Below are 13804 nucleotides of genomic sequence, written 5' to 3'. Positions count from 1 at the left end.
ACCATCGAGAGAAATCGGACACCAATGACACTGCGCCCAGGACCAGCCCCACGCAATCCCCCGGCCTATCCTGGTGAAATTCTTACCTTACATCGACAGGGAGAAAGTCTGGTTCAGAGCAAAAGAGCTCAGGACTTTTCACTCGAAAGGGACAACGGTGGAGTTTTTCCCCTGACTTTTCCAAGATTCGGGACAAGAGAAATGCGTTCACGGAGGTGAGGTATATGTGCATGAAACGGGGACTGAAACACTCATAACCTGCCGTGTTCTGGGTTACTGCGAGAGGATCACTACGTCGTTTCACAGACCCAAAGGAGACAAAGAAGTGTGTCCGGCGACGTCAACGAGGCCGAACAAATTGAGTAGCGTGGTAGGCTGTGTAAGATCCGCATGCAGGCGCTGGTTCGTCACGGATGGACGACCGTTTTTTCTTTAAGGTGATAGGAGAATTTCCTATGTTGTGAGTAACAGTCTCATTGAGTGTTTATGCTGCGAATGCTGCCTATAATTTATCTTTCGGGTTTACAGTTGATATCATTATATTACTAGATTAAGCAGAATTGTAGTCCCAGCATATCGTTCTGTTTTAGGGTTATAGCGGGGATAAACATATCAATTATCTAAAGTTTTCACTCAACAACAGTGGGGCAATAAAGTATTTAGTCAGCCACCAATTGTGCAAGTTCTCCCACTTAAAAAGATGAGAGAGGCCTGTAATTTTCATCATAGGTACACTTCAACTATGACAGACAAAATGAGAAAAGAAATCCAGAAAATCACATTGTAGGATTTTTAATTAATTTATTGGCAAATTATGGTGGAAAATAAGTATTTGGTCAACTACAAACAAGCAAGATTTCTGGCTCTCACAGACCTGTAACTTCTTCTTTAACCTTTCTGATCTCCCCATCCCGGATCCGGGATCGTGAATACAGACTCAAGCTCATTACCATAACGCAACGTTAACTATTCATGAAAATCGCAAATGAAATGAAATAAATATGCTAGCTCTCAAGCTTAGCCTTTTGTTAACAACACTGTCATCTCAGATTTTCAAAATATGCTTCTCAACCATTGCAAAACAAGCATTTGTGTAACAGTATTGATGGCTAACGTAGCATTTAGCATTAGCATTCAGCTGGCAACATTTACACAAAAAAACATAAAAGCATTCAAATAAAATCATTTACCTATGAAGAACTTCAGATGTTTTCAATGAGGAGACTCTCAGATAGCAAATGTTCAGTTTTTCCTGAAAGATTATTTGTTTAGGACAAATCGCTCCGTTTTCTGCGTCACGTTTAGCTATGAAAAAACCCCTGTATCCAGGATTGTGTAAATCTATCAGCAAGCTCATTAGCATAACACAACGTTAACTATTCATGAAAATCGCAAATGAAATGAAATAAATATGCCATCTCTCAAGCTTAGCCTTTTGTAAACAACACTGTCATCTCAGATTTTCAAAATATGCTTCTCAACCATAGGAAAACAATAATTTGTGTAAAAGTAGCTAGCTAGCGTTAGCATTTAGCGTTAGCATTTAGCGTTAGCATTAGCGTTAGCATCCAGCACGCAACATTAACAAAAACATAAAAGCCTTCAAATAAAATCATTTACCTTTGAAGAACTTCTGATGTTTTCAATGAGGATACTCTCAGTTAGATAGCAGATGCTCAGTTTTTCCAAAAAGATTCTTTGTGTATTAGAAATAGCTCCGTTTTATACATCACATTTGGCTACCAAAAAAAATCTGAAAATTCAGTCCTCAAAACACGAACTTTTTTCCAAATTAACTCCATAATATCGACTGAAAACACGGAAAACGTTGTTTAGAATCAATCATCAAGGTGTTTTTCACATATCTCTTCATTGATACATCGTTCTTGGACACATGGTTTCTCCCCTATATCAAATGGAAAAGTACTAGCAGCTGGCAATTGCGCACCGAATTCCACGCAGGACACCAGGCGGACACTTGGAAAATGTAGTCTCTTATGGTCAATCTTCCAATGATATGCCTACAAATACGTCACAATGCTGCTAAGACCTTGGGCGAACGACAGAAAGTGTAGGCTCATTCCTTGCGCAATCACAGCCATATAAGGAGACAATGGAAAACAGAGCTTCAGAAATTCTGCTACTTCCTGGTTGATGCATCATCTTGGTTTCGCCTGTAGAATGAGTTCTGGGGCACTTACAGACAAAATCTTTGCAGATTCTGAAACTTCAGAGTGTTTTCTTTCCAAAACTGTGCATAGTCGAGCATCTTTTCGTGACAAAATATCGCGCTTAAAACGGGAACGTTTTTTATCCAAAAATGAAATAGCGCCCCTAGAGATCTAACAGGTTAAGAGGCTCCTTTGTCCTCCACTCGTTACCTGTATTAATGGCACCTGCTTGAACTTGTTATCAGTATAAAAGACATCTGTCCACAACCTCAAACAGTCACACTCCAAACTCCACTATGGCCAAGACCAAAGAGCTGTCAAAGGACACCAGAAACAAAATTGTAGACCTGCACCAGGCTGGGAAGACTGAATTTGCAATAGGTAAGCAGCTTGGTTTGAAGAAATCAACTGTGGGAGCAATTATTAGGAAATGGAAGACATACAAGACCACTGATAATCTCCCTCGATCTGGGGCTCCACGCAAGATCTCACCCCGTGGGGTCAAAATGATCACAAGAACGGGGAGCAAAAATTCCAGAACCACGCGGGGGGACCTAGTGAATGACCTGCAGAGAGCTGGGACCAAAGTAACAAAGCCTGCCATCAGTAACACTCTACGCCGCCAGGGACTCAAATCCTGCAGTGCCAGACGTGTCCCCTTGCTTAAGCCAGTACATGTCCAGGCCCGTCTGAAGTTTGCTGGAGAGCATTTGGATGATCCAGAAGAAGATTGGGAGAATGTCATATGGTCAGATGAAACCAAAATATAACTTTTTGGTAAAAACTAAACTCGTCGTGTTTGGAGGACAAAGAATGCTGAGTTGCATCCAAAGAACACCATACCTACTGTGAAGCATGGGGGTGGAAACATCATGCTTTGGGGCTGTTTTTCTGCAAAGGGACCAGGACTACTGATCCGTGTAAAGGAAAGAATGAATGGGGCCATGTATCGTGATATTTTGAGTGAAAACCTCCTTCCATCAGCAAGGACATTGAAGATGAAACGTGGCTGGGTCTTTCAGCATGACAATGATCCCAAACACACCGCCCGGGCAACAAAGGAGTGGCTTCGTAAGAAGAATTTCAAGGTCCTGGAGTGGCCTAGCCAGTCTCCAGATCTCAACCCCATAGAAAATCTTTGGAGGGAGTTGAAAGTCCATGATGCCCAGCAACAGCCCCAAAACATCACTGCTCTAGAGGAGATCTGCATGGAGGAATGGGCCAAAATAACAGCAACAGTGTGTGAAAACCTTGTGAAGACTTTCAGAAAACTTTTGACCTCTGTCATTGCCAACAAATGGTATATAACAAAGTATTGAGAAACTTTTGTTATTGACCAAATACTTATTTTCCACCATAATTTGCAAATAAATTCATTAAAAATCCTACAATGTGATTTTCTGGATTTTTTTTCTCATTTTGTCTCTCATAGTTGAAGTGTACCTATGATAAAAATTACAGGCCTCTCTCATCTTTTTAAGTGGGAGAACTTGCACAATTGCACAACTTTTTTGCCCCACTGTAGGCCACAACAGGTGTGTTCAGGCCTCCCTGAATGTTCAGTGGTGTACATACGTTTTTATTGACCCGCGTGTAGTGCAGGGGTTAACTACACCGAGCATCCTAGACAGAGGAGATTAAACGTTCTTAGGTGATGAAGGTCTTCACACAGTGGTCTACAATTATAATTTTTTCCCGGGGGGGGGGGGGGGGTGATGTCATGTTTGGGTTTCAGGCGAGGCCGTTGTGGCTGTGTTAACCGTCAGCACACGTTCAATGAGAGCTTTTCTCACACTGCTCAAAGCAAGTATTGTCATCTATGTTTAGCTGCAGTATCTCAACACGTGGTTGTTCAAGGTCTCCGGGTCTACCTTGTCTCTCCTTTTTATCACAATTGGGAGGAGTCTATCGTCACCCAGATACCACTTCTCTCTGTCTCCCCACTGTCTCGCCATCCCTCGCATTCGCCTTCAACCCTCCATGCACTCTCTCTCTCTCTCTCTCTCACCCACCCAGACACTCTGTCTTAGTTCTTAGACACGGGAGAGAATAGACACGGTTCGTGTGTCGGGGGAGAAGAGGTACTAAACAGCCACAGAGTCAGTGCTGTAGCTTTAGCATTGTTAGCATCCAGCCTCCCTGGCCATGGCGTCCAGCAGACCATACCCCAGAGCGGGCACAGAGGGCATCTGGCTCCCCCTGAACCACTACCCTTCCAGGAGGAGAAGCCATCCGGCACCGCCACTCAGAGGGGACCTGGGAGACCCTGTCGACCAAAGCTCTGGTGTGGACACATCTATTAGAGAGGTGTGAGAGGATTTAAGCCCGGATTTAGAGGATTTCTGGCGCCGCTTTTTGAGACATTTTGAAGTTGTGCGACTGACAAGAGTTGGTTATTATGATATGTAGCATTTGCTGTTTTTCGTTGTTTTTTTGTTGCTTTTGACTTCTAGTCTTTAACTGGAATGTAGGCTAATCAGTGCACCGAATAAGCTGTTGGTTTTGAGATGTTGTAACTGTTGTTATTCGGTAACTTGGCTTGGATTCCTGGCAGTTGCTTTTGTCTTATCGGCTACTAGCTCTGTCCTTGAAGCAGGTCATCTGGGAATGCAGCTACTGTTGCGCTCATCACTCTCATGCTTTGACAATAACCGCTTCTGAAGGATCTTTGGCCATCCAATCTAAGTTGAACTATAATATGACCTCTTTGAACCTGTGAGTAGAATTATAAACTGGGTGGGTCGAGCCCTGAATGCTGATTGGCTGACAGCCGTGATTTATCAGACCGTATACCACGGGTATGACAAAACATGCTCTAATTACGTTGGTAGCCAGTTTATAATAGCAATAAGACACCTCGGGGGTTTGTGATATATGGTCCATATTAACCACGGCTGTGTTCAGCCTAAGAACAGCCCTTAGCTGTGGTATATTGGCCATATACCACACCTCCTCTGGCCTTATTGCTTAAGTATAGTTTGACATATTCTAACCTGTGTTATTTCCCTGTGCAGGCTCACCTGGTGGCAGCATTTGAACAGAGCCTGGGTAACATGACCATCAGACTGAAGAGTCTCACTATGACCGCTGAGCACAAGGTGAGGCATGTCATTGCATAGCATGACATCATTTAAGGCAGAATTGAATTATGTTCATCTCGGCCAAAGGAAAATCCCCAAAACATAAAAATGTGATCATGTATATGAATTTTAGACACATGACTGTTAGTTGCATGTTGTTGTAATGTTCTAAATGTGTTTTCCCCTGCAGGACTGTGAGCTGAACGAGCTGAGGAAGAACATTGAGCTGCTGAAGAAACAGAACAACGTGGCCCAGGCCGCCATCAACGGAGTCATCAACACACCTGAGTTCACCTGCAAACAGAACAGGACAGGTAAGGAGAACCCGAACCACAACCATAGCAATAACACCAACAACCTCTCACAGTACCTTAAAGGTACAGTAGACTCAGATAAATGATGTTTCCACGAGCAGCACCACAGATCCAAGATATATACAGAAAGGTATGTGGACACCTCTTCAAATGAGTGAATTCGGCTATTTCAGCCACTCCCGTTTCTGACAGTTGTATAAAATCGAGCACACCGCCATGCAATCTCCATAGACAAACACTGTCAGTAGAATGGCCTGTACTGAAGAGCTCAGTGACTTTCAACGTGACACAAGTCAGTTCGTCAAATTTATGCCCCGCCTAGAGCTGCCCTGCTCAACTGTAAGTGCTGTTATTGTGAAGTGGAAACATCTAGGAGCAGGAACGGCTCAACAGCGAAGTGGTAGACCACACAAGCTCGCAGTGCTGATGCAAGTAAAAATCGTCTGTCCACCATTGCAACACTCACTACTGAGTTCCAAACTGCCTCTGGAAGCAACATCAGCACAATAACTGTTTGTCGGGAGCTTCGCAAAATGGGTTTCCATGGCCGAGCAGCCACACACAAGGCTAAGATCATCATGCGCAATGCCAAGCGTCGGCTGGAGTGGTGTAAAGCTCGCCGCCATTGGACTCTGGAGCAGTGGAAACGCGCTCTCTGGAGTGATTAATCACACTTCATCATCTGACAGTCCGACGGGACGGATCTGGGTTTGGCGGACGCTACCTGCCCCAATGCATAGTACCAACTGTAAAGTTTGGTGGAGGAGGAATAATGGTCTGGGGCTGTTTTTCGTGGTTCGGGCTAGGCCCCTTTGTAGCAACAATTTGGGGAAGGCCCTTTCCTGCTGTAGCATTACAATGCCCCCGAACACAAAGCTAGGTCCATACAGAAATGGTTTGTCGAGATCTGGCCTGCACAGAGCCCTGACATCAACCCCATCGAACACCTTTGGGATGAATTGGAACGCTAACTGCGAGCCAGGCCTAACATCAGTGCCTGACCTCACTAACGCTCGTGGCTGAATCGAAGCAAGTCCCCGCAGCAATGTTCCAAAATCTAGTGGAAAGCCTTCCCAGAAGAATGTAGGCTGTTATAGCAGCAAAGGGTGGACCAACTCCATTTTCATTTTCATGAATTTGGAACGAGATGTTTGACGAGCATGAGATGAGATGTTCCACATGCTTTTGGCCATGTTGTGTATTATGACGAGCGAAATGCAAGACTTCGACGGGACCAAGACAGCAGAGAAGTTAAGCCTCGCACTTCAAAGCTCTTAGGTGTAGCGTAAATTTACCCACTATGCCAGGTGTAAACTACATTCAGCCGCGGGCTGATTTTCTTCTTGAGCGGATGGTCAGGTGGCCGGAACATAATTACAAATAATTTGTAGATTGCAAATTGACCGCAAGAAGCGAAAACATATAATATTTGAGTAAAACAGAATATTTTCAAACCTAGCTTACATTTGTATACGATCACAGATACATTTGGAAAGTATTCAGACCCTTTGACTTTTTCCTTGTCAATCTACACACAATACCCCACAATGACAAAGCAAAAACTGTTTTTTAGACATTTTTGCAAAGTTATTACAAATAAAAAGCTGAAATATCACATTTACATACAATTCAGACCCTTTACTCAGTACTTTGTTGAAGCACCTTTTGCAGCGATTACAACCTCGAGTCTTCTTGGGTATGACGCTACAAGCTTGGCACACGTGTATTTGGGGAGTTTCTCCCATTCTTCTCTGCGGATTCTCTCAAGCTCTGTCAGGTCGGATGGGGAGTGTTGCTGCACAGCTATTTTCAGGTCTCTCCAGAGATGTCCGATCGGGTTCAAGACCAGGGTCTAGCTGGGCCACTCGAGGACATTCAGACACTTGTCCCGAAGCCACTCCTACGTTGTCTTGGCTGTGTGCTTATGGTCGTTGTCCTGTTGCAAGGTGAACCCACTGCCCAGTCTGAGGTCCTGAGTGCTCTGGAGCAGGTTTTCATCAAGGATCTCCCTGTACTATGCTTTATTCATATTTTCTTTGATCGTGACTAGTCTCCCAGTCCCTGCTGCTGAAAAACATCCCCACAGCTTAATGCTGCAACCACCATGCTTCACCGTAGGGATGGTGCCAGGTTTCCTCCAGACGTGACGCTTGGCATTCAGGCCAAAGAGTTCAATCTTGGTTTCATCAGATCAGAGAATCTTGTTTCTCATGGTCTGAGAGTACTTTAGGTGCCTTTTGGCAAACTCCAAGCGTGCTGTTATGTGCCTTTTACTGAGGAGTGGCTTCCGTCTGGCCACTCTACCATAAAGGCCTGATTGGTGGAGTTCTGCAGAGATGGTTGCTCTTCTGGAAGGTTCTCCCATCTCCACAGAGGAACTCTGGAGCTCTGTCAGAGTGACCATCAGGTTCTTGGTCAACTCCCTGATCAAGGCCCTTCTCCACCAATTGATCAGTTTGGCCGGGCTGCCAGCCTTTCCAAATCATGTCCAATCAATTACATTGACAACTGGTGGACTCCAATCAAGTTGTTGAAACATCTCAAGGATGATCCATGTAAACAGGATGCACCTGAGCTCAACTTCGAGTCTCATAGCAAAGGGTCTGAATACTTATGTAAATAAAGTATCCGTTTTTTTTATTTTTATACATTTGCAAAAATGTCTAAAAACCTGTTTGGCTTTGCCATTATGGGTTATTGTGCGTAGATTGAGGAGGAAAAATATTTATTTCATCCATTTTAGAATTAGGCTGTAACGTAATAAAATGTGGAAAAAGTAAAGGGGTCTGAATACTTTCCAAATGTGCTGTGCCTGTCTATCATACATGGGAATACTTTAGAACAGATTTCCAAAATGAAAATCACTTGGAGATGATTTTCTGCTACTGTATTTTTACAGTCATTTATGTCCCAAACTTGCTCAGAAAACTTGGGGGGCCAAAAAAAATCACCTGCGCCCCACCAGTTGGGGAACCCTGCACTATGCTCTTTATTTTATGCATCTACATCATATCACTGACTCTACCTTGAAGCTTACACCTGGCAAGGGAAAAGTGAACTTATAGACTTCCCCCAATGCTGTGATACTGTATTCTTTCCGAGTCTTTCAAACAAGTCTCTCTCTCTCTCTCTCTCTCTCTCTCTCTCTCTCTCTCTCTCTCTCTCTCTAAACCTCCTCCCTCTCCTTCCCTCTTTCTCAGGTTCTTTCTCAGGTGGTGGTGGTAGTAATGGCAGCTCCCTGCAGCAGCAGCAGCAGCAGCCAGACCTACGGATGAGGAGACAGCACTCGTCAGACAGCGTCAGCAGCATTGCCAGTGCAACCAGCCACTCCAGTGTGGGATCCAACATGGACGCCGACGCTAAGAACAAGAAGAAGAACAAGAAGAACTGGGTATGTGCTTTCGTAGACATGCACAAGTGCACACTCACACATGCACATTACTCACACACGCGCACACGCATACAGACACACACACGGGAACTGAGTATGATCGTGATCACTCACAAACAAACAACACACACAAACATATCTTACTCCAAATGACATCTAACAACTTGTTTTTAGGTTTGTCTCTGTCTCACTTGTTTTGTCTCTCGATATATGTGTTTGTAACTCACACTCTGGGTTCTCTTTCTCAGGCATCTTGCACAGGGGCCAAGGGGATTGCAATACAATTAGCTTTCCTTATAGACTCAGTTACTGTTAAAAAAAGAGTGTACTGTATAGGGAATAGTGTGTAATTTGGTATGTTACCTAGATCTACAATTGTAGAGGTTTTGTGAAATAGAGAAACGCAGAACACATTCAAATATTTTCCTGTCGATACAGGAAGTTAACGCTGTTCCATTTCTTGTTGTGTTCCCTCTTGCTCCTTGTTGCTGACAGATCGTGTCTTGCACAGGAGGACAGTTTGAAGATGATGATGTATGCATCCTATTTGTGTTTAGGTTACTATAGAGGCTTTTAGGCTGCGTGCCTTTATGTTGATATCTGTAGGCAACAAAATAGTGATCAACCTGAAAGCTTTCGTGTCAAGTATTTGTATGTGTACCGCTTCAAAGATGCTAGATGGAAACAGCTACGCTTGAGACTCTAAATATACTATTAGACTCTGTTTCGTTGCCTACATCAACAGTGTCTTAATAAGCTGATTGTTGCTGTGAGAGCTGCTTTCATACCCAGTGTGTCACTGCTGTAGTGTCTGTAGCAAATCTATCTCCTAGTCGATCCTCCAGACTTGGGCTCAATTCCAATAACATTTCAGAAATTGTATTACATACCAATAGAGGAATTTGGTTTCCAACAGGATTTGAAATGGAATTGAGCCCTACTCTTATTTGCTTCATGGTATTGGCTGCTATTGAACCTGTCTAGACCCTAGTGATTTGTGTTCCTATCCTCTTTTCCCATAGATGCAATAACATTGAAGTGACCCTGTGTAAAGCTGGCTTTAGCTTTGTATTTCTATATTTGTAGCTCTATAGATTTATCATAGAATACTCCTGTCCCAATCCCAATCCACTTTGTGTAAACGGGCGTACTGTCTATATTAGAGGTCGACCGATTATGATTTTTTAGCTCCGATACTGATTATTGGAGGACCAAAAAAGCCAATACCGATCAATCTGCCATTTTTTTATTTATTTCTCTCTATACCATTTGTATTTCATTAACCTTTGACTATTGGATGTTCTTATAGGCACTTTAGTACTGCCAGTGTAACAGTATACAGTGGGGAGAACAAGTATTTGATACACTGCCGATTTTGCAGGTTTTCCTACTTACAAAGCATGTAGAGGTCTGTCATTTTTATCATAGGTACACTTCAACTGTGAGAGACGGAATCTAAAATCCAGAAGAAAAAAAATCCAGAAATTAATTAATTCGCGTTTTATTGCATGACATAAGTATTTGATCACCTACCAACCAGTAAGAATTCCGGCTCTCACAGACCTGTTAGTTTTTCTTTAAGAAGCCCTCCTGTTCTCCACTCATTACCTGTATTAACCGCACCCGTTTGAACTCGTTACCTGTATAAAAGACACCTGTCCACACACTCAATCAAACAGACTCCAACCTCTCCACAATGGCCAAAACCAGAGAGCTGTGTAAGGACATCAGGGCTAAAATTGTAGACCTGCACAAGGCTGGGATGGGCTACAGGACAATAGGCAAGCAGCTTGGTGAGAAGGCAACAATTGTCGGCGCAATTATTAGAAAATGGAAGAAGTTCAAGGTGATTGACCGTCATACTCGGTCTGGGGCTCCATGCAAGAGCTCACCTCGTGGGGCATGAATGATCATGAGGAAGGTGAGGGATCAGCCCAGAACTACACGGCAGGACCTGGTCAATGACCTGAAGAGAGCTGGGACCACAGTCTCAAAGAAAACCATTAGCAACACACTACGCCGTCATGGATTAAAATCCTGCAGCACACGCAAGGTCCCCCTGCTCAAGCCAGCGCATGTCCAGGCCCGTCTGAAGTTTGCCAATGACCATCTGGATGATCCAGAGGAGGAATGGGAGAAGGTCATGTGGTCTGATGAGACAAAAATAGAGCTTTTTGGTCTAAACTCCACTCGCCGTGTTTGGAGGAAGAAGAAGGATGAGTACAACCCCAAGAACACCATCCCAACCGTGAAGCATGGAGGTGGTAACATCATTCTTTGGGGATGCTTTTCTGCAAAGGGGACAGGACGACTGCACCGTATTGAGGGGAGGATGGATGGGGCCATGTATCGCGAGATCTTGGCCAACAACCTCCTTCCCTCAGTAAGAGCATTGAAGATGGGTCGTGGCTGGGTCTTCCAGCATGACAACGACCCGAAACACACAGCCAGGGCAACTAAGAAGCATCTCAATGTCCTCCGTAAGAAGCATCTCAAGGTCCTGGAGTTGCCTAGCCAGTCTCCAGACCTGAACCCAATAGAAAATCTTTGGAGGGAGCGAAAAGTCCGTATTGCCCAGCGACAGCCCCGAAACCTGAAGGATCTGTAGAAGGTCTGTATGGAGGAGTGGGCCAAAATCCCTGCTGCAGTGTGTGCAAACCTGGTCAAGAACTACAGGAAAAGTATGATCTCTGTAATTGCAAACAAAGGTTTCTGTACCAAATATTAAGTTCTGCTTTTGTAATGTATCAAATACTTACGTCATGCAATAAAATGCAAATGAATTACTTAAAAATCATACAATGTGATTTTCTGGATTTTTGTTTTAGATTCTGTCTCTCACAGTGATGATATGATATGATAAATATGATAGATATGATAAAAAATTACAGACCTCTACATGCTCTGTAAGTAGGAAAACCTGCAAAATCGGCAGTGTATCAAATATTGTAGCTTCCGTCCCTCTCATCTCTCCTCCCTGGGCTCGAACCAGGAACACGACGACAACAGCCACCCTCGAAACTGCATTACCCATGCAGAGCAAGGGAAACAACCACAGGCTCAGAGCCTAGGCTGAAACGCTATTAGCACGCGCTAACTAGCTAGCCATTTCACATTGGTTACACCAGCCTCATCTCGGGAGTTGATAGGCTTGAAATCATAAACAGCGCAATACTTGACCCACAACAACGAGCTGTTGTCAAAATGCACGAAAGTGCTGTTTGAATGAATGTTTATGCGCCTGCTTCTGCCTACCACCGCTCAGTCAGATACTTAGATACTTGTATGCCCAGTCAGATTATATGCAACACAGGACACGCTAGATAATATCTAGTAATATCATCAACCATGTGTAGTTAACTAGTGATTATGATTGATTGATTGTTTTTATAAGATAAGTTTAATGCTAGCTAGCAACTTACCTTGGCTTACTGCATTTGCGTAACAGGCAGTCTCCTTGTGGAGTGCACAAGGATGAGTTAACTGTAAGGTCGCAAGATTGGATCACCCGAGCTGACAAGGTGAAAATCTGTCGTTCTGCCCCTGAACGAGGCAGTTAACCCACCGTTCCTAGGCCGTCATTGAAAATAAGAATGTGTTCTTAACTGACTTGCCTAGTTAAATAAAGATTAAATAAAGGTGTAAAAAAAAAAAAAACGGTGTCCAAAAATACCGATTTCCGATTGTTATGAAAACTTGAAATCGGCCCTAATTAATCAGCCATTCCGATTAATCGGTCAAGCTCTAGTCCATATGCAGTTTCAACAAGCAAAAGTAACGTGACATGTTTAAGATCTAGTGATCTAAGATCTAATAAGCTATTCTCAGAGAGCCCATGGTTCTCACGTGCTTTTTGCACAGAAAATAGGTGGGTCCCCTGATAATTTGCTGATTGGATAAGCCATATGTGGTAGGGTGTAGTATGTAGGGTGTATGTGGGCTGTCTGTGAAGTATCCTGGTAAGAAGGGTAGTGGACCGTACATGAGCCTCCTATTAGAAGGACATTAGTCTGCACCAGTGTGGGGGTGAAGCAAATGGATTTGGTATCTTATGGTGCCGAACGGTTGTATTCCTATTCGAGTGCATACATTCTATTTTAATTGCCTTCCATTCTGTACCCTGTTTAGAGATTCTAATGGTACACGTTCTAGAAGTGTAGATTGCGCTCCCGATTCCTAAGATTGGACTTTTGACATTCCTTAGAGCATTTACCACAGTACACTTTCTGTAGCCTCCACTGAACGCTGGCTGTCCCTACCACTAACACGCTCACACACTCCCCACTGAACCTCTGCTGTTTTGTGTCTCTCTCTCTCTCTCTCTCTCTCTGTCTTCCTCTGTGCTATCGCTTCATATGGCAGGTCTATGAGGTAAGAGTGGATAAAAAAAACCACAAAAAAACGAAAGGCAGCTTAACCTCAAGCTAACCTTAACCTAACCCCCTGCACTACGTAGGTTACTAACCCAATCCCTCTCCTTCCTCTCCTATCCTCAATCATCCCTCTGCTTTCTTCTCCAGTTGTGTTCTTTATCCTGATCCCTTTCCTGATGTGACTTTGAGTCTGCTCTGAAACAAAAACGGAAAATCAGGCTCAATTGTAATGACGCCATTTCAGAGTAATTGCGTAGCAAACATACTATACCGCTTTGGCTGTACATTAAAGTTACATGAAACGGGTGGTCTCCGCGACAGCCTTAGGTGCTCTTTTCTAGTCCTATTCACTGCAGTGTAGCTAGTTCTCTCTACAGTCTACAGTGCATTATACAGCTATACACACAGTAGGTGAGGTTAGTGGACTGGATGTCTGTAACCACACACACACACACACACACACACACACACACAC

The 13804-nt window shown here is 43.7% G+C and overlaps 1 protein-coding gene across 6 annotated transcripts in view; it reads left to right on the top strand.

Moving 5' to 3' along the window:
- LOC110526168 (neuron navigator 2) overlaps nt 1-13804 on the top strand; it is a 134960-nt gene that overhangs the window by 111753 nt on the left and 9403 nt on the right. For 3 of the 6 annotated variants that reach the window (XM_036980454.1, XM_036980456.1, XM_036980453.1), the window contains 3 exons: nt 5186-5269; nt 5442-5565; nt 8766-8956. In XM_036980454.1, coding sequence (XP_036836349.1) covers nt 5186-5269; nt 5442-5565; nt 8766-8956 — 399 coding nt within the window. Of the gene's footprint in view, nt 1-5185; nt 5270-5441; nt 5566-8765; nt 8957-9451; nt 9491-13318; nt 13328-13804 lie in introns of all 6 variants that reach the window. The other 3 variants (XM_036980455.1, XM_036980452.1, XM_036980451.1) reach the window with 2 other exon arrangements.

The sequence above is a fragment of the Oncorhynchus mykiss genome, chromosome 6 (genome assembly GCF_013265735.2).
Source record: "Oncorhynchus mykiss isolate Arlee chromosome 6, USDA_OmykA_1.1, whole genome shotgun sequence".
NCBI classification, from domain to species: Eukaryota; Metazoa; Chordata; class Actinopteri; order Salmoniformes; family Salmonidae; genus Oncorhynchus; species Oncorhynchus mykiss.
This window is presented reverse-complemented; position numbering and strand designations above follow the sequence as displayed.